Source organism: Pipistrellus hanaki (genome assembly GCF_964339955.1).
Source record: "Pipistrellus hanaki genome assembly, chromosome: 15".
In the NCBI taxonomy this organism is placed as follows: Eukaryota; Metazoa; Chordata; class Mammalia; order Chiroptera; family Vespertilionidae; genus Pipistrellus; species Pipistrellus hanaki.
The window spans coordinates 5591581-5609340 of NC_140517.1; the positions used below are offsets into that span (position 1 = coordinate 5591581).

The 17760-nt window shown below is 62.9% G+C and overlaps 2 protein-coding genes across 8 annotated transcripts in view; one reads left to right on the forward strand and one right to left on the reverse strand.

Moving 5' to 3' along the window:
* Positions 1-371: 371 nt before the first annotated feature.
* Positions 372-15913, forward strand: KATNB1 (katanin regulatory subunit B1). 3 transcript variants are annotated; one of them, XM_084861243.1, is made up of 20 exons: positions 372-498; positions 1676-1962; positions 4398-4528; positions 7318-7435; positions 10196-10296; positions 10761-10802; positions 11369-11452; positions 11593-11708; positions 12051-12122; positions 12268-12418; positions 12551-12741; positions 12844-12974; positions 13256-13306; positions 13858-13925; positions 14080-14175; positions 14260-14409; positions 14683-14759; positions 14837-14911; positions 15129-15245; positions 15505-15913. In XM_084861243.1, exons 2-20 carry the CDS (start codon positions 1923-1925, stop codon positions 15635-15637), a joined length of 1944 nt encoding a protein of 647 aa, XP_084717369.1. In that variant the 5' UTR covers positions 372-498; positions 1676-1922; the 3' UTR covers positions 15638-15913. The 3 variants fall into 3 exon arrangements, with proteins under 3 accessions (XP_084717369.1, XP_084717367.1, XP_084717368.1); XM_084861241.1 differs by having other exon boundaries at positions 399-498; positions 14056-14175; XM_084861242.1 differs by having other exon boundaries at positions 416-498; positions 14056-14175; positions 14269-14409.
* Positions 15914-16724: 811 nt separating this feature from the next.
* The window catches only part of KIFC3 (kinesin family member C3), a 35283-nt gene continuing 34247 nt past the window's right edge, over positions 16725-17760 (reverse strand). For 4 of the 5 annotated variants that reach the window (XM_084861222.1, XM_084861220.1, XM_084861219.1 and 1 more), the window contains one exon: positions 16725-17364. In XM_084861222.1, the coding sequence (XP_084717348.1) occupies positions 17339-17364 (26 nt within the window). In that variant the 3' untranslated portion in view covers positions 16725-17338. Of the gene's footprint in view, positions 17365-17552; positions 17578-17760 lie in introns of all 5 variants that reach the window. The other variant, XM_084861221.1, reaches the window with a different exon arrangement.

Sequence of the window (17760 nt, forward strand, 5' to 3'; positions counted from 1 at the left end):
GAATTGGTTTTTTCCAATAACGCTAACGCTGATTGGCCAAGTTGGGACGGTTGCTAAAGCGATTGGTGCAGCCGCCATTGGAGGGCGTCCCGCAAATTTTTTCAAACGCTAACGAGGTTCGAGGGAGCGTAGGCGAGGCGGATGAAAGGGAAAGTTTGAGGCGAAGGCGGGACCAAGGAAACGGAAGCCCGCATTGGTTCATCAGGGGCCGAGGGGTGGCCCTTGCACTCTTCTTCCTCGTGATTAGCCCAATTCAGGAAGAGAGGGCGGGAACTTGGGAAAAGCGGCAGAAGTGCCTTCTTCGATTGGCCAACGCTGGCGGGAGGCGGAGCTCCCGCGGCAGCTGATTGGTGGGGGAGTCGGGGAGGGGCGGGGCTCCGAGCCGGAGGTTTTGTTGTGAGGGTCGGTTGTCAAGCAGCGGCCAATCAGGGCAGGGGATGGAGGCAAGTGGGGGTCGCCCGTGGAGCAGAGCCTTGGCCTCGGGAGCCGCAGCTGCAGGTGGAGTGGGCCGGGGGGCGAGGAGGCGAGGGGACGGACTGTGGGCCCCGGGCCGGGCCGAGCCAGGCGGGGCCGGGCCGGGCCGGGCTGCGGCGGCGAGGGCTGCGGGCGCGGGGAGGTGGGAGCCCTTCCCCGCCGGCCGGCGGAGCGGAGTGGAAGGACCCTGCGAGGCCGAGGGACCAGCCTTCGCCTCGGGAGGGGCGGGATCGGCGTGGAGGCCTGAGGGCAAAGCGAGGGAGGCCGGAAGCTGAGCCGGGGGTCCGCGGGAGGCTTGGGGGTGACTAGGGACGCTGGAAGCAGGAGAGTGAATGAATGGGGATCCTGGTAGCCGAGGGGAACGCGGAGTAAAGGGGGTCTGGCGGGGCCGGGCCAAGTTAGGGAGCTCAGCAGACAGATGTGTGTGAATGGGGGACGCGGGAGGCGGGGAGAAGGAGTGGAGGGCGAGAGGGGCAGGACGGGGGGACCCAGGGGCGAAGGGCGGGGTGGGGGGTGGGGGGGGAGAGAGGAGAGGTTTCCTGGGGAAAGAGCTTGGAGGAAGTAGGTCGGAAGCACCTTACGGTGGCCTTTTAGGGTGGAGGAGTCATACCGGCTCATGCCCCGGCTGGAGACCTAGTTCCCAGCATCGTCTTTGGGAATTTGAGGGACCAGGATTAGTTCCTTGGCCACAAACTCGGGGGGTGGGGGTGGGGGTTAGATCCTCAGGGCCCTGTTTGACATTCTCCCCAGAGAAGACTTCAGCACCTGTCTTGGGGGGGAGGGGGTTACCCCTTATGGGCCCCTCAGCCTGGGCTCCACCCCATCTCCATAGGTCCGACCACACAGTGACTCTCAGAAATCTGCCTGAGCTACAGACATATGCTCTTCCCCACCTGGCGGCGGCTGCTGCTGCTGCTGCTGCTGCTGCACCTCAGGCAGCCAGCCCCTCCCCTCACCCTGGCCTGCGGGAGGACCTTCCCGTATCTCCAGGTCACCTTGTCTGAGGTGCCCCCTCTCCTGCCTCTCAACCCCAATTTGCAGTGCAGCTCCTGGCTTTGGTAGGTGTCTGTCTGTCTGTCTTTATCAAGTGGCCTCAGGGATGCAGGGAGCTGCAGTTTGCAAATCAGGGTGCCCCCCCTCCACCCCCCCAAGCTCCCACCGAGTGTTTCCTAAAAAGCCATCGCCTCTGTTTGCGTTCCAGCCCAGTGTTGAGCTGAGATGGTTCGAGCCTGACATTCCATGACCCAGGATCCGGACGGGCGTGAACAGGCTGCTGCTGTGGATGATTTGAAACGGAGAGCTGGTCCCAGAGAAAGGCATTCCCTCTGCCTGGATGTGTGGGAACTCCCTGCCGATCTGACTGGCGGGTCTGGGGGGGACCCACCCCCACCCCTGGAGCGAAGCAGTGTGTTTTGTGGGTGGAGCTTCGAGTGCCAGACAGCTGGAGCATGGCCACCCCCGTGGTCACCAAGACAGCCTGGAAACTGCGTGAGTGCTTCTCCTGCTTGCTTTCTCGCCCCATGTATCCTCCTGGCGGGGGGGAGCCTGAACCCCAGCTTCGTCTTCTACTCTTGGCACAAGGGGAGACCCCCAGGCCTGGGGTAAGATCAAGATGCAGATCCTGACCTTGGCGCTTTGCCGGGTGACATTGGCCAGGGGACTTAGTTTCATCACACCACGCATCTTCTGGGAAACTAGATTCTTAGGCGCAAACAGAAGCCTAAGAGTCAAATACCATGTTAGTATTATCAGAAAAACAGTCTTGTTCTCTTGGACCCTCTGGAAGGTTCTCGAGGACCCCAAGGTGCCCCGGATCACATTTGAGGACCGCAGCCCTCCTCATCGGTGCCTCTGTGGGTCCCACCCCACCCCCCCCCCCATAGTAACTGGTTGGTATACTCCTGGTGCCCAGACTGGTAGCCCCGTGCTGTGAACTGTCCGCGGGCCTTCGCTTTTTAACTGTGGGAACTTGGGCGCAGCTCTTTGCTGGGCCTCAGTGTCCTCGTTTGTAAAATGGGAGGTTTGGACCATTTTCAAATGGTTCCTCTAAGCCCGAGGGGTCTGGGAGAATCCTGTGACCGGCTCCCGAGGAAGGTACCCTTTGGACAGCGTGGCTGTCTGTCTGTTAGGATTACGTACCTATGCCTTCAACAGCTGGTCTTTCCTGAGCACAGAACCAGGCACGAGGGAGGCCGTAGGGGGCAAAATCGTACCCCTGTGAAATGGGGTCCAGAGCCTGAGAGAACGCCAGGCAGGAGTCAGACGGCCACACCCCTCCGTCTCTCCTCGAATTCTCAGTGCTTTGAAGCAGATAACTCGGTGATGGAGGATGGGGTAGGGAAGCGTTGTAGGGGCCTAAACTGCATGTGCAAAGGCCCTGAGGCAGCAGCTCCGTGCAGAACTCCGAGGAGGCCACGGGCTGCAACACAGCGTTGGGGAGAGTGTGGTGCCTCAGAGGCTGGTGAGGATCCCAGCCCTTCGGACGCTTTGCTTTATCTGAAAGGCAGGGCCACGCCAGCCAGTGTTGAGGTGGGAGGTAACGAGCTCAGGCGCCTGACAGTTTCACGCGCACAGCACTTTAGCTGTGGGAGGCCTCCTAGTCACCCAGGGCGTCGGCACGGTAGGGTTTTCCCTGTCTGAGTGGGGAGACCTGTCTTGGTACTCCTCCCTCCCGGGAGGAACTCTCTCAGGAGTGAGCTGGGAGACCTGGGCGGCCTCCTGGTTCCTCGCCTGTGTTTTGTTCCCTTCAGAGCATTGATGCCCCTGGGGTTTTAGTCTGCTGCCCCCACTGCTGCCCCGGGCGTCCCGGCCAGGGGCCCTGTGGCTGCCCGCAGTGATCTTATGTCCCTCTGTCTGGTCAGCCCTCACTCCCACCCCCTCACACCCTCTTGCCCCCCTCACACAGCCCACCCTCCTCTGCCCACCTGGGGCCCAGTGCTCGCTGTCTGCCTGGTGCCTAGTCCTTAGCCTGCCTCATAGCCACGGAGTGCTCACTCCCTACCAGCAGCTCGCAGGCACCTTCTCACTGAATCCTCAGCAACTCCATGAGCCAGGCACTGTTATTAATATTTCTTTATTAAAAAATATTCTTATTGACTTTAGAGAGGAAGAGGGAGAGAAAGAGAAATATCAATGATTATAGAGAATCAATGGTTGGCTGTCTCCTGCATGCCCCCTACTGGGGGTGAAATCCGCAACCCGGGCACGTGCCCTGACCTGACCTCCTGGTTCATAGGTCAACGTTCTGGCACTGTTATTATTAACCCCACTTACCAGGTGAGGGACCCAGTCCTCAGAGAGGGTGAGTGACTTGCCTAAAGCCACACAGCCTGCAATGTCAGAGCTCAGATCAGAAGCTGGGACATGACTCGAGCTGTGGGCAGCTTGTCTAGCGTTGACCAGAATGGCTCTTAAAAGTTCTTTCCAAAGAGGGGTTTGTGTGCGCAGCGAGGGGCAGCCTGCGAGGTGCTTAGGTGCTACATAGCACAATACTTTTTATCCTAATAATTGTTTTCCTTTTTCTTTTCATGTCATAGAAAAAACATAGTGGACATATGACACTTGTGATTCCGTGAATATTATTGCTTGCAAGACAGAATAAAAATAGCAAGCCAATTTAAAAAATGGAGCATAGTACGTCAGTAGCATTACCAGTTGATGTGCAGAAAAGGGAAGAAAATCACGAGGCCTAGGGTGAGACAGGTGTCAGCGGAGTTGAGAAACAGTCATCTCTGTCTCAGGCCCAGGCCTGCTTGTCAGCAGGTGCCAGGAGGGGTGTCTGGGCACCAAAGGGCAGAGCCTTCGAGGGGGGCTGCTGGTGCCAGAGCTGGTGGCCGAGCAGGGCCAGGCCCTCCCCTCCTCCACGAGGCCCATTGCGCCCCTGGCTGGCCTGACTGCCTCCCCCTCTGCCCTTTCCTGTGCAGAGGAGATTGTCGCCCACGCCAGCAATGTGTCCTCCCTGGTGCTGGGCAAGGGCTCTGGGCGGCTGCTGGCGACCGGAGGGGACGACTGCCGAGTCAACCTGTGGTCCATCAACAAGCCCAACTGCATCATGGTGAGCCGCCGGGGCGGGGGCGAGGGCGGGAGGGACGGTGGGCGGGATGGGTACGGGTGGGAGGGGCACCCTGTCCTCTGGTGCCCCTCCCGAGGGGAGGGGAGAGGACACAGCACGACATCCACGCCTCCCCCAGCTGTCGGCTCAGGGAGGCCCAGGACAGCCGCAGAGGGCAGCAACAGTGCCCCTCCTCGGGAACGGGGTGTCACCTGGTGTGGGCACCAAACGGGGGGTGGTGCCCACACCAGGGAGCCTGGGAGCCTGCCTGAGAGGCTACATGAGTGGAGCCTGCCCCCCCTGCCCAGGGCCCATCCGCCCGCCCGGCAGCTGTGTGTGGGTGACCGATATAGTTCCACCTCGTTCCCCTGGAAGGGTTTCAGGCGCCGGCCTGGAGTGGGCAGAGCGCTGCTGGTACTCGATTAGACCTCCCCTGGCCCCATAGCTGCAGTCAGTGCTGAAAACTGTTCCCAAACAGGAAGCCATGCAGAGGGGAAAATACAAAAATGGAAGACACACGGTCCCGTTATCCAAGACCACTGTGGTTGGTTGTTGGTCTGTGTCCGCGTAGCTGCTGATGCACACAGACATGCACGTGCACACACGTGCAGACTTGTGCATTTATGTCACACACACACACACACACGTGCCAACACACATACAGGTGCACACGCAGACATTAATAGCAGTATGTTTCCAGAACGCTCTCACTGTCCTGTGGCCTGGTTTTTAAAAAACACAAGAGGTAAGCATTTTCCTGTGTCAGAATAATCTCCTTTAATGACATGATTTTAATGGCTTCGTGGTGTGCCACGGAGTGAGCTGGCATGGGCTGGGCCCCGCCCTGTTCCCAGCACGGAGGTCACTCGCAGCCTTTGGCTCTGCTCAGCCACGTGGTGAACAGCCTCACCGGCTAAATCTGTGAGCAGATCTGTGATGGTTGCCTTGAATCTGAGGGTGTTCACTTTTCACAAAGCTTCTAAACCCTGCTGTCAAACTGCCCTCCAGAAACCCATGTACCTTCCCACCGGGAGCACTGGCCCCGCTCTCTCCCCACAGAGCCCCCTGCACGGAGTGGCATCGCACTCCTGACTCTTGGCCACGTCAGGATAAAGAACAAACAGGACGGGAGGTGGTATTTGTTAGTAGAGACTTAGTCAGCTCACTGACTTGGAGATCCATCAGAGAACAGATCAGACCTAGACCACAGCCAGTGGCAGTTGAATTCAGAACAGAATTGAAATTGTTTGTTTTGTTTCCCTTCGTTTTTAAAGTTTAAATGCGCCCTGTCCCTGAATGACGGGAGTAACGTACACGATTAGAAAACTTAGCAGAGACCAAAGACGGACATGAAGCGAGCCTAGGCTCTGGTCCTCAGAGGAGCACAGGGGACAGTATGGGGTCTAGACTTACTTCTCACACTGGTGCAGCCACAGCCATGCCCCTCCCCCTCACCTAACACGCCCCACCCCCACCCCAGGCTCCCCACAGACCAGGCCTTGCAGGGCCTCTAACTTCCCGAGTTCTTTCCCACTCAGGTCTGTGCCTTATGGCTCCCTCTGCGGGCAGTCACTGTGGTCTGTGTCTGTGCATTTTGGAGTGTGTGACCTCCCGTCGTTCAGTATGACACCCAGTGAGCAGTGATACATCTTCCTTCCCCTTCCCCCACTCCCTCCCTGGAGACGGCCTCTCTCCGGCTCCCGTGCGCCCTTCCGTCCTTCAGAATGACTTCGTCCATTCAGGAGCGGATGTTCGTGTCTGCTCCCCTCCCCCCCTTTATACCAGTGGCCTCACCCTATACGCACTGTCTCCATCTCTTTCCACCTGGACGTGTCACGGAGGCTGGTCTGCGCCATAGGCTGGGGGTTGCCCATCCGTTTTCACGGCTGAATGACTTAGCAGTCCATTGCGTGGGTGGCCACGATGACACAGTGTCCTGTGACGGGCATTTGTATTGTTTCTGATCTTTTGTCCAAGAGATCCGCTGCGGTGAGTGACCGTGGTGTGTATTGTTGCACCTGCGTCTGCGTGTGCGGGAACGGGCACTTCTCACCGGGTGGGCGTGCCCAGTTGCCCTCCGTGGAGTATGGACCCACGGTGACATTTGGGAGTTAGACCAGCTGCTTGTAACTGTCTGGCCTTGGGGTAGTTCCACTGAGTTTTCCCTACTGTCCCCAACCTCCCAGCGGGAAGGTCAGCAAACACTGGTGGCGTCGCTACTGTGCCTCGGGGTGGCCAGTGCTGGGCGGAGTGGCAGACACCCGGGTTTCAGACCTGGCCTCTCCAGAAGCCGGAAACGCCGGCACTGCCCTCCTCTCCCTCCTGGGCTCAGCTGGCCCAGCGCCCCGGCTCTGAGTTTGGGGGAGACTCACATTTACAGCAAAGTCACTCCCAAGATGCAGGCTCTGAGAGCCGCCTCCTGGGAGCGTGGCTGGGTCCTCCAGTGGGTCGGCGCCTGGGGACACGGGCATTGTGGAGGGGAGGAGGGGTCCCATGGAGAGCCCGCCTCTCTTCTGCCATGGTTCCCCTCCTCAGACTAAAGGGTCAGCTGACCCCCCCCCCTCCCCCAAGGGGCCCAGGCCATCTCTGCAGGTGGCGTCTGTCAGGAGCACAGTGAGCAGTGGCGGGGTTGGAGTGTGATGGGGCTGGGAGCTGAGGCCAGAGAAGCGGCTGCTCAGCCGCCGTCTCCTGGGCCACTTCTCGCTGACACACTTCCTGGGGACCCATAATTTGGGGCAGCACCTGGGGGTCTGTCCAGGAAGCGCACTGAAGCCGCCACCCTCTCTCCGCAGAGCCTGACGGGGCACACGTCCCCGGTGGAGAGCGTCCGCCTCAACACGCCCGAGGAGCTCATCGTGGCCGGCTCCCAGTCCGGCTCCATCCGCGTCTGGGACCTGGAAGCTGCCAAAAGTAGGTGCCCGCGCTCCCTCCCCGCGCTCCCTGCGCCCTGCTGTCCGGGTCCGTCCCGTCGCTTCCTCCAGAAGCCCGTCCTGACTAGGCGGGGTGCTCCGTCCTGGGACACTGGCCCCATCTCTGAATGCTGGCGCCGAGGAGGCGCCTGGTGAACGTCCGAGCGGACAGCTGTGTGGGTGGGCGGGTGGGTACGCTTGTGGATTCCGAACCTGCAAGGACATTGGGTGCCACCAGGGGCCACACAGGAGTGAGGTAGCTGTGAGGGGCACTCTGGGGAGCGGGTGGCCCCACGGGGCGGCCCCTACTCAGCCGCCTGCAGGATGGGGCCGGGGTGGCCAGCCCTTCTGTTTGCTGCCGCTCTGGTGGTTCCAGTCTAGTTTTCGCCTTTATAGGAGTCAGAGGGTAAGAAGGCAGGTACCGGCCGTTGTACAAATACTCACCTTTCCTCTCCTTCCCCTCACAGAGGCCTCAGCCGCTGCCCTCTAACCTGGTGTTTTGCTCATTCCCTCCATCTTTCTAAACAACATGGTTCCGCTGCCATTTCTTTCTAAGAGCATTGCATATGGCAGCACAGAACCCTGCAGGCCAACCTGAGAGGCCACGGTTTGCTGCCCGCCGCTGGCCTGGGCTTCCAGCGTGCCGGGTGGGGGCCACGGCCGAAGGGGAGCGGGAACGGGCGTGGGGTCGCCAAGGCTGCTTTTCCCAGAATTGATCCCCCCTTCTCCCCCCCCCCCCCCCCCCCCCAATGCCTGGCTGAGACTCAGAGGTCTCTGGGCTCCTCCTGTGGGGCCTGCTCTGCCTCCGCTGGAGGACGGTGGCTGTCAGCCACACTCACTCAGTGGCCAGGGTCATTCTGCCGGGGGCAGTGGTCTTCTTGTGTCTTGGGCGCCGGGCCTCGTGGGTGCGCTTGCCCCCTGGTGCGGGCTGCATGCTTAGCGTCTCGTACGCCCCCGCTGCCTGGCCGCACGCAGGACCCACGGCGTCTGTGCTGGGCCATCGCTGGAGCCAAGGGGCCCGGGAACCAGCAGAGAACGCAGAAAGGCTCGGCGGAAGGCACCCTGGGGAGCCTCTGCTGGACCGAGTCGTTCCCGGCACTGGAGCAGGGGACACGGGGAGGACGGGGCTGTGCGTCCTCAGACACAGCCATTTCGCGTGCACGGGAAACGTGAGTTCCCCACGGTGGGCAAGCAGTGGAAGCCGGAGACCTGTCTGGAAGTCCTGGGCGTGGAGTCCCCACAGTGGCCGCTCTCAGGCTCCTTACAAACGTGGCCCAGACCCCACTCGCAGCGAACACGACTCAGAAGTGGGGTAGGCCCAGGATCGGCTTTCAGTAAGCTGCCAGGTGACCGATGCAGAGCCAGGCTGGCAGGGCCCCCTTCTTTGTCCGATGGGCGCACTGGGCCCGGGAAGGCCACTGAGCTCCGTGAGGACCCTCTGGCTGGGAATGGCGGAAGCTGGGACTCGAATCCTGAGGTCAGAATTCCCCTCCCAGTGCTCCGCCGTCATCTGGTGGCTCAGTTGGGGAGTTTCTCGGAAGACCTTGAGTTTTTTTCCCTCAGCAGCCATGGCAGGAAGAGCTGAGACCGTGGTGGCATGCGTGGCAGTGGCAGGCTACGGAAGGGGTTCACGGCGGCTGCTTTGAAGGCAGCCCATCACTCGGGGGTTCAGGGAAGGATGAGCAGCAGCTCCTTGGCTGGGAGGTTCCCTCACCGGGTACACGCCCCAGAGGCCCTCCTCTGCAGTGCCTGTGACCCAGGCCTTCCTCCTGGGACAGGAGAGCAAGGGCAGAAGTCACGCCCGAAGAATGTGGTCCTGCCTGCTTTCCGTGGCGCAGCCAGAGGGCCAGGGTGGGTCAGCCGGATCCCGCTTCACGAAGCCGGCCCACGCAGGGCGGGGCGCGCCACATCCTCTCGGGGCGGGGCAGGGTTTTGGAAACCTTGCCGTGGGATGCAGGGCCGTGGGCTGAAGCCGGAGCCAGCAGACTGGGCAGTGCGTGCCCGAGGCCGCCGTGACCAGAAACCCGGTGGCGTGTGACCACCTCCTTGAAGGGAGCTCGCTACCCCCCAGCACCCGCTTCACCTCGGCTTACACCTCAGGATGGCTGGGCTTCTACCTGTCGGCCCCAGCATTCACGGGGGATCGGTTTCATGCAGACAGTAGAATTATAAATCTTTTCAAAAGCGAGACACAGGAGGCCAGACGAGAGAAATTTGATTGGGACCAGAGACAAACACTGTTTGCCTGTGGGCTGAGCAGGGCTATGGAGCTGCCTGCAGAGCCTTGAAAGGTGGGAATCAGCAGGAGACTGGCCCCCCTCCCCTGAGGTTCTGAGGCCCAGCATGTCCCCCCGTGTCCTCTCAGTCCTCACAGCCACCTCCCTCCGGGGCCACAGCTGGCACACCCTCTACTCGCTCTACTTGGTGGGGGTGGGGGTATGCTTTGCCCACCACTCCCCTTTCCCTGACATCCCCCCCCCCCCCCCCCCCCTTTGCTCTCCAAAACACACTGGGACAAGCTTAGAGCAAAAGCTGGGGACTGCGATGCATTTTCCCGAGGTTTAGATAACATCGGAAATGGCCTCAGGAGGAAAAGAGGGAAGTTAGTTGTTAGGGTGGTAGGACCCTGGTTGACTTTCGCCCCACTTTTTAAAGTCGTGTTATTCTTCAGTTTGTATGAAAGCCCCACACAAACCCAACAGCCTCTCTGTGCCGGCCATCTTGTCCGCCTCTGAGCCGGCGTCTCTGCTTCTCTCGTTAGTTCTCCGCACGCTCGTGGGACACAAAGCCAACATCTGCAGCCTGGACTTCCACCCCTACGGCGAGTTTGTGGCCTCGGGCTCCCAGGACACGAACATCAAGGTGAGATGCCACCCTCAGCCCGGGGTCTCCCGCCTGGGGGTGGGTTCTCTGTGCGGAAACAGAGAGGGAGATGGGACATTTCTGCTGGGAATTCCCAGCTTTATTTTATTTTAAATATGTTTTTATTGATTAAAGAGAGGAAGGGAGAGAGAAACAACAATGGTGAGGATCACTGATCACCTGCCTCCTGCACGCCCCCTACTTGGGATTAAGCACACAACCCAGGCATGTGCCCTAACCGGGAATCGAACCGTGATCTCCTGGTTCCTAGGTCAGCGCTCAACCAGAGTCACACCGGCCAAGCAGAATTCCCAGCTTTAGTGAGCAGTTTCCAGACTTCTGTCATTTTGGGGTGTAATGACTTGCAGCCACACTCTGGCCTCGGGGCCAGGCATTAGGCCCCCCCAGCGCAGGCCCGGCCTGGGTTGTGCCTGTGCTGACTGCCCTCTGCTCCTCTCCCGCAGCTCTGGGACATCAGGAGGAAAGGCTGCGTCTTCCGGTACCGGGTAAGGAAGGCCCCGCGGTGGTCATTCCACAGCTCCCTGCGGGCACGGAGCATGGTGGTGCCACACTGGCAGGGCTGGAGGGCATTGCTGTCCAACATGGGTGAGAGCGTGAGAAATGTGAATCATGTGAATCCGGAGCGGAGGAGGGTGCTGGGCGTGGTCCACCTGGACCCCCAGCTCTCCACGAATCCCCCCAAACCAGGGGAGGGGGTGCCTGTGCATAGAAGTTTGGAAGCGCAAAGTTTAACATAGGCTTATTCTTAAGAGATTTTTTTTATTTTTTATTTTATTCTTAGAGGTTTTTAGACCCTTTGACGTGAAGAGGGGGCATTTAACTCTAAAGAAGCATAAGGCTGCCCATGCATCTTGGTTTCCTGGAGCCTCTGCAGGCCTGGGAGTCCATGGTCCCCTGGGAAGTGTCCCTCTGTGGCATCTCCTACACGTCTCCCCCTCATTGCCCGCACCCCAGGATGCCTGCTTGTCGAAGGCCGGGGTGGCGGGGGGCGGTGGGGAGGGAAGGCCCTGGGCCGGACCCCGAGGGTGAGCCGGTGCTCTGTCCCCCTCAGGGGCACAGCGAGGCCGTGCGGTGTCTCCGGTTCAGCCCCGACGGGAAGTGGTTGGCATCGGCTGCAGATGACCACTCGGTGAAGGTAGCTCCCGGTGTCCGCGGGTCACGCTCAGGCTGGTCCCCACCTCCCCCCTTGGGGTTGCTGTCCCAAGCTGTGCAGATGGGAAGGTGGTGTGTGGACAGAGGGAGAGGGTGGTCCTGACCTCCACCCGCCTGCCCCAGCTCTGGGATCTGACTGCCGGCAAGATGATGTCCGAGTTCCCTGGCCACACGGGGCCCGTCAACGTAGTGGAGTTCCACCCCAACGAGTACCTCCTGGCCTCCGGCAGCTCAGACAGGTGAGGAGGAGCGGCAGGGCCCGCCGCCTGTGACTGCCGCTCCTCACATCGCTGCCGGAGCGGATGTGTATCTGTCCCCAATCTGCCTCTGCCCAGGGTGTCATATGCCCGAGACTCTGCAGCTGAAAAACTGCCAGCCCAAGATGGGCCTTTGGCTTCCGGCCTGTGTCCTGGGCCTGCAGGGCATGTCCAGATCCAAGGCTCACGCTGGCCTCCCACTGTGCCCCTCCCCCTGCTGTCCAGGGCCAGCCTGCCCCAGGCTCTGCTCTAATGGCCCTGAGGGAGGGGTGTGTGTAGGGGGAGGAGGCCTGTGTGGAGCCAGCGCCCTGGCTGCCTTTGCAGGACCATCCGCTTCTGGGACCTGGAGAAGTTCCAGGTGGTGAGCTGCATCGAAGGGGAGCCGGGGCCTGTCAGGTATGCCGGCCGCTGGGCGTGGGCAGTCCTCCCGGGGGTGAGGGGTGAGTGCGGGGGGCTTTCCCTCTGCTCTGCTCCCTCCTGTCCTGGGCTCCCCGCGGACTCCCCGGTCTCCTGGGACCCATGGCCTCTCTCGCCTGCCCAGGAGCATCATCTTCAACCCCGACGGCTGCTGCCTGTACAGCGGCTGCCAGGACTCGCTGCGCGTCTACGGCTGGGAGCCCGAGCGCTGCTTTGACATGGTCCTCGTCAACTGGGGCAAGGTGGCCGACCTGGCCATCTGCAACAACCAGCTGGTGAGACCACTGCCCGCACACCCTCCCCCGCTACTGTCTGCCCAGCTGCTCCCACCAGCCCAGCAGGCCCCCTCCCCCGCCCTGCGGGGTTCCTGCCCACCTCCCCTAGCCGCTGCTCTGCCACTTCTGCAGATCGGCGTGGCCTTCTCCCAGAGCAACGTCTCCTCGTACGTGGTGGACCTGACCCGGGTCACCAGGACAGGCACGGTGGCCCAGGACCCCGTGCAGGACAGCCGACTCCTGGCGCAGCAGCCACCCCTCCCCACCGCCCCCCTCCGGCGCATCTACGAGCGGCCCACCACCACCTGCAGCAAGCCTCAGAGGTGGGCTCGGGGCTCGGGGGGCACAGGAAGCGGGTCTGACCCTGGGAGAGCTTTGGGGGGCCCGGCCTGGCCTCACTGGCCGTCCTCCTCTGCTGCCCGCAGGGTGAAGCAGAACTCGGAGAGCGAGCGCCGCAGCCCCAGCAGCGAGGACGACCGGGACGAGCGGGAGTCCCGCGCGGAGATCCAGAACGCCGAGGACTACAACGAGATCTTCCAGCCCAAGAACAGCATCAGTGAGGCCCGGCTCCCACCGGGAGCCCAGCTCCCTTTGTTCCTACCCCCACGCCCGGCCAGTCTGTCCCCGGGAACTCAGTGCCCTGCCCGCCCGCTGCAGGGGCGAGTGGGTGGGAAGGGGTGGGACTGAGGTTGTGGGCCAGGACAGGGTCGCAGGTGTGCAGCTGCATGCCTGGAAACCACCTCCCACCCCATCCTCACCACAGGCTCCCAGCTCTAGGGACTCAGACAGGAGCCCTGGGCAGCTCACACGAGTCCCCAACCCCCGTCCCCTCCGCAGGTCGGACCCCGCCTCGAAGAAGCGAGCCCTTCCCAGCACCCCCCGAGGATGGTGAGTCAGGGCGGGGCAGAGCTGGCCTCCCAGCTCCTCAGTGCTCCCCCCTCTGAGCCCCTCCCCGCACAGATTCAGCCCCTGCCGCTTGCTCAGGAGCTCCTACTGTGTGCCAAGCCCCTACTGTGTGCATAGCGGGAACAGGGTAGGCAGGTGCTCCTCTCAAGCCCACAGACGAGCCCGGAAATGGGACACGTGCTGTGGAGGAACAGGCGGGGCCGATGTAGGTGGGGGCCTTGTGGCTCTTCAGCCCCTCACCGCCGGCGCCCCTGCACACATGCCTAGTGAGCTGGCAGACTGCCCTGCCTGGAGCTCCCTGGTCCCATCAGTTCACAGGCTAGGTGCCTGCCTCCTGCAGGCCTGGGGTTGGGTAGGTAGAAAGTGGGGGACAGCCCAGCCCCTGCCCTTGGGCCTCCCGAGGACCCCACTGCTGACGTCTCCCTCCCCGCTGCCCGCTGGCTCCTGCCCTGTCCCCTCGGGTACAGGTGTCGTCCAGAGTCCCACCCGAGCCCGCCTTCTTCCTGACACAGATCTTTTCCTCTCGCCTCCAGACGTGGCCACAGCCAAGGAGGCGGCAAAGCCCAGCCCAGCCACGGACACGCCGCTCCCGGTGCCAAACGTATGTCTGGGTGGAGGGCGTGTGAGACTCAGAGGGGCTGGAGCCCTGAGCCAGGGTGAGGGGCTGCCCATCTGGGGGGCAGAGGGGGAGCCCTCAGGCCGGCTGCCTGCTGAGCCTCGGACCCCTCCAGCTCGAGGTCCCACCCTGGCCCCAGGTCGTCACCTCCACCCCCGCGCCCAAGGCTGAGCCCGCCATCATCCCCGCCACCCGGAACGAGCCCATCGGGCTCAAGGCCTCCGACTTCCTGCCTGTGAGTGGGGGCCCGGCCCGAGGGTGGGTGGAGGCCCGGGGGCGAGGGCAGAGCTTCGCTGCCAGCATCTGGCCTGTCCCCCAGGCCGTGAAGATCCCCCAGCAGACGGAGCTGGTCGACGAGGACGCCATGTCGCAGATCCGCAAAGGCCACGACACCATGTGCGTGGTGCTCACCAGCCGCCACAAGAACCTGGACACCGTGAGGGCCGTGTGGACCACGGGCGACATCAAGGCAAGCGCCTGCCCCTGCCCCTGCCCCCGCCCCTGCCCCTTCCCCGCCCCGGGCTTAGGGCAGAACCAAGGAGGGCCGCAGGAACGGCCGGTGCAGGGAGGCAGCCGTCACCACACTGTGGGTGACTCCGTTTCTCCCATCCTCATCACAAGCCGCCACTTGCTGCACACCCACTCGTGGGCCTGGCCTGTGCGGACACCGGGGGGCTCTATTACACCACACACGCCGGCAGGGCCCGCCCCCAGTCCTCTGACGGGCGCTCTGTTTGCACAGACGTCGGTGGACTCGGCCGTAGCCATCAATGACCTGTCGGTGGTGGTGGACCTCCTTAACATCGTCAACCAGAAAGCGTAAGTGGCTGCGGGGCGGTGGGCGGAGCGGGCAGGGCTGGGTGCTGAGGGCACCTGTCCCGGCCTCTTCTCCCCAGCTCCCTGTGGAAGCTGGACCTGTGCACCACGGTCCTGCCGCAGATCGAGAAGCTCCTGCAGAGCAAGTACGAGAGGTACGCCGCGAAGCCCCTCCTCCCAGAGGGAGGGCAGACAGGCCTGGGCAGATCTCTCCCCAGGTGGTGCCCACGGGAGGTGGCTGTGCAGCCACGCTGCCCCCTGCAAGTTCCAGAGGCCAAGGCGGAAGCCAGCCGTGCTGCCCCTCACCCTCTGCCCTCTCTCTGTCCTCGCTGTTCCCTGGCTGTGGCTGCATCCACCCGCCTGCCTCTGCAGCTACGTCCAGACAGGCTGCACCTCCCTGAAGCTGATCCTGCAGCGCTTCCTGCCCCTCATCACGGACATCCTGGCCGCCCCGCCCCCTGTGGGGGTCGACATCAGCCGGGAGGAGAGGTGAGGGCCAGGGGTGCCAGGCCAGGTGAGGGCACACCGCCTACTGTTGGTGGCACAGCTTATGCAGGAGGTCACTGTGCCTGGACAAAGACCCCAGCTCAGGGTGGAGGGTGGGGGGAGCCAAAGCCGGGTTCCTCCACAGCCTGGCTCTGCCCTGAGCCCCGGTGCCCCCTGCGTGGCCTGGGAGCGGGCGGGAGAGGTTAGGGCAGAAGGGCCCAGGCACAGTGGGGCCTCCGCTAGTGCTGCCCTCCACCCGCAGGCTGCTCAAGTGCCGGCTCTGCTACAAGCAGCTCAAGAGCATCAGCGGCCTCGTCAGGAGCAAGTCGGGCCTGAGCGGCCGCCACGGCAGCACCTTCCGGGAGCTGCACCTGCTCATGGCCAGCTTGGACTGAGGACCCCAATGGGTGGGGGCACCGGGCCACCCTTGGGCCTGGCCTCCACCCCCACTCGTCACCTGTGCACCCACCGGCCCATGAGCCTCTGCCCTGTGGCCATCCTGGAGGTGGCGGCGCTGGCCCACTGGCCACCTCCACAGCCCCGAACTCTCAGACAACTTCCGTCCGGCCGTGGCTGCCCAGCTTGCCCAATTCTTGCTTCGTGGGGCAGCCAACCGAGCCCTGGGGCTGCCGCTGTAATTTATAAGAAATTTTATTAAATTTGTAACTATTCCCTGGTTTTCTTGCCCAAGGGGGCATCTCTCCATGGCTCTCCCAGATGCAGGATTGCAGACAGAGGCCTGCACCAGGCTGTGTGGCCAGCAGGGGGCAGCAGAGCGCCAGGCCAACAGGAAAGGGCCCATTCAGACTTAATCTGGGGGAGGTAGCAAATCTTCCCCCAGGGCTGGGAGATAGGTGAGAGGTGAGCCCCACCATCCCCCGTCTCAGCCACACTCCCAGCTGTCCTGTGGATGCCACCACGCCAACAGCTGCAGGATGCCAGGACACGCCACCACCGTGCTGCCCCAGAGCCCAGCCTGCTCCCCCGTCCCGGAGGCCTTCAGAGACAGGGCTGGACACCCCCATCCTCCCCTGTGGGCTCTGAACACACCTCACTCCCTGCAGCACCCCCAGTGCTGGTGGCCAGGATAAGCGACCCGACCCAGTGGGCTCAGCTCCAGTTGGAGGGGGGACCCCACTGAGCACAGGCTCCCTCAAGGCTGGGACCAAATTTAGCCCCCCCCCCCCCCATGGGGGGGTATCCTATAAGCCCTAGGGGAGGGTGGTGCTCACTTACGTGGACAAGGCCAGGCCCAGCCTGGTGGTGCTGAGCCAGGAGAAGCCTGCATGTCCCACCTGTAAGACGGAGGTGCCGACACCGTGAGGGGTCAGTGACAAGGGGAGGGGGCACCGGCCCTACCCATCGTGGACGTCCAGGCCACGCGATCCTTCCTCAGGGCCGGCCTGGGGCTGTGGTGACCGCCAGCAGCGGGAACCAGCAGCACCGGCTGACGCCCTGCTCCTGGGCTCACAAGACCACACGTGTGTAAAAAGGCTTTTATTTTAATATTAAAAATGGCTAAGCTTCCAAAGGTTCTTAAATAGGCTTTCAGAGGAGCTACGGTCAGGAGGCCAGTGAGCAAGGAGCGCCTGGTGCCAGGCGGGTGGGTGCAGCAGAGTCCCCGCCCCCTGGCCTCCCGCCAGCCATAAATAACCCGCCGGTCCCCGGCAGGCCGCGCTATGTACACAACGGACACACTTCCCAGGCCCAGTGCGGGCCCTGGAGGACTGCCCCAGGGTGCCCACCACCCTGCCCGTCCGACAGTCCCTGTGCCTCCCGGGGGCTCCTCAGTCACCCCCGCAGAGGGTGCCCTGCAGGCCGGGAGAGGTGGGCCAGCCCCGGCCAGGCCACCTCCCAGCACTGCTGCCCTCCCCACGAGGGACCGCTCTCGGGGGGGTCTGGGCCTGCCCTTCCAGCCCACGTCGTTGGCACCAACAGCACAGCCGAGACACCGTTTCCTTCGGAACATGTTTCTCGTCTCGGGAGACACAGGAGGAGCCGCCTCCGGCCTCCGCCTCCCGGGCTCCCGGCTGCGGCGGGAGCAGGCCCGCGAGGCCTCGGGACTGAGCCCCTGACACGCAGGGCGGACACGTCCATCACACAGCCAGCGGCCTGGACTTCCCTGCAGGGGGGAGGGGGCTTGTTAGCCTCCGGCTAAGAGCAGGAGGGAGCCGGGCAGCAGCACATAGACAGACAGACAGACAGCAGGTAGCAGGACAGACCAGCCCTGAGCGGCAGGCTCCCCGCACAGCCCTACACCCCACGGCAAGGCCAGGTGCGGGCAGGCCTGGGCCGCGGGCCCACACTCACCTGGAGACGGCGCCCCAGTCTCAGGCTGAAATCAAAGCAACAGGCGTCTCACCGGCAGGCCTGCCTCGGGCCGGGACCCCAGGACCTGCCGCCCTGTCTGCACCCCGAGCACTGGCTGGCCTTTCGGTGAGTGGGGCGAGTGGGGGCTGGAGGCCTGGACCCCGGGCCCTGGCCAGGCTCCCTCCTCATCTAGGACGTGGGGTGAGCC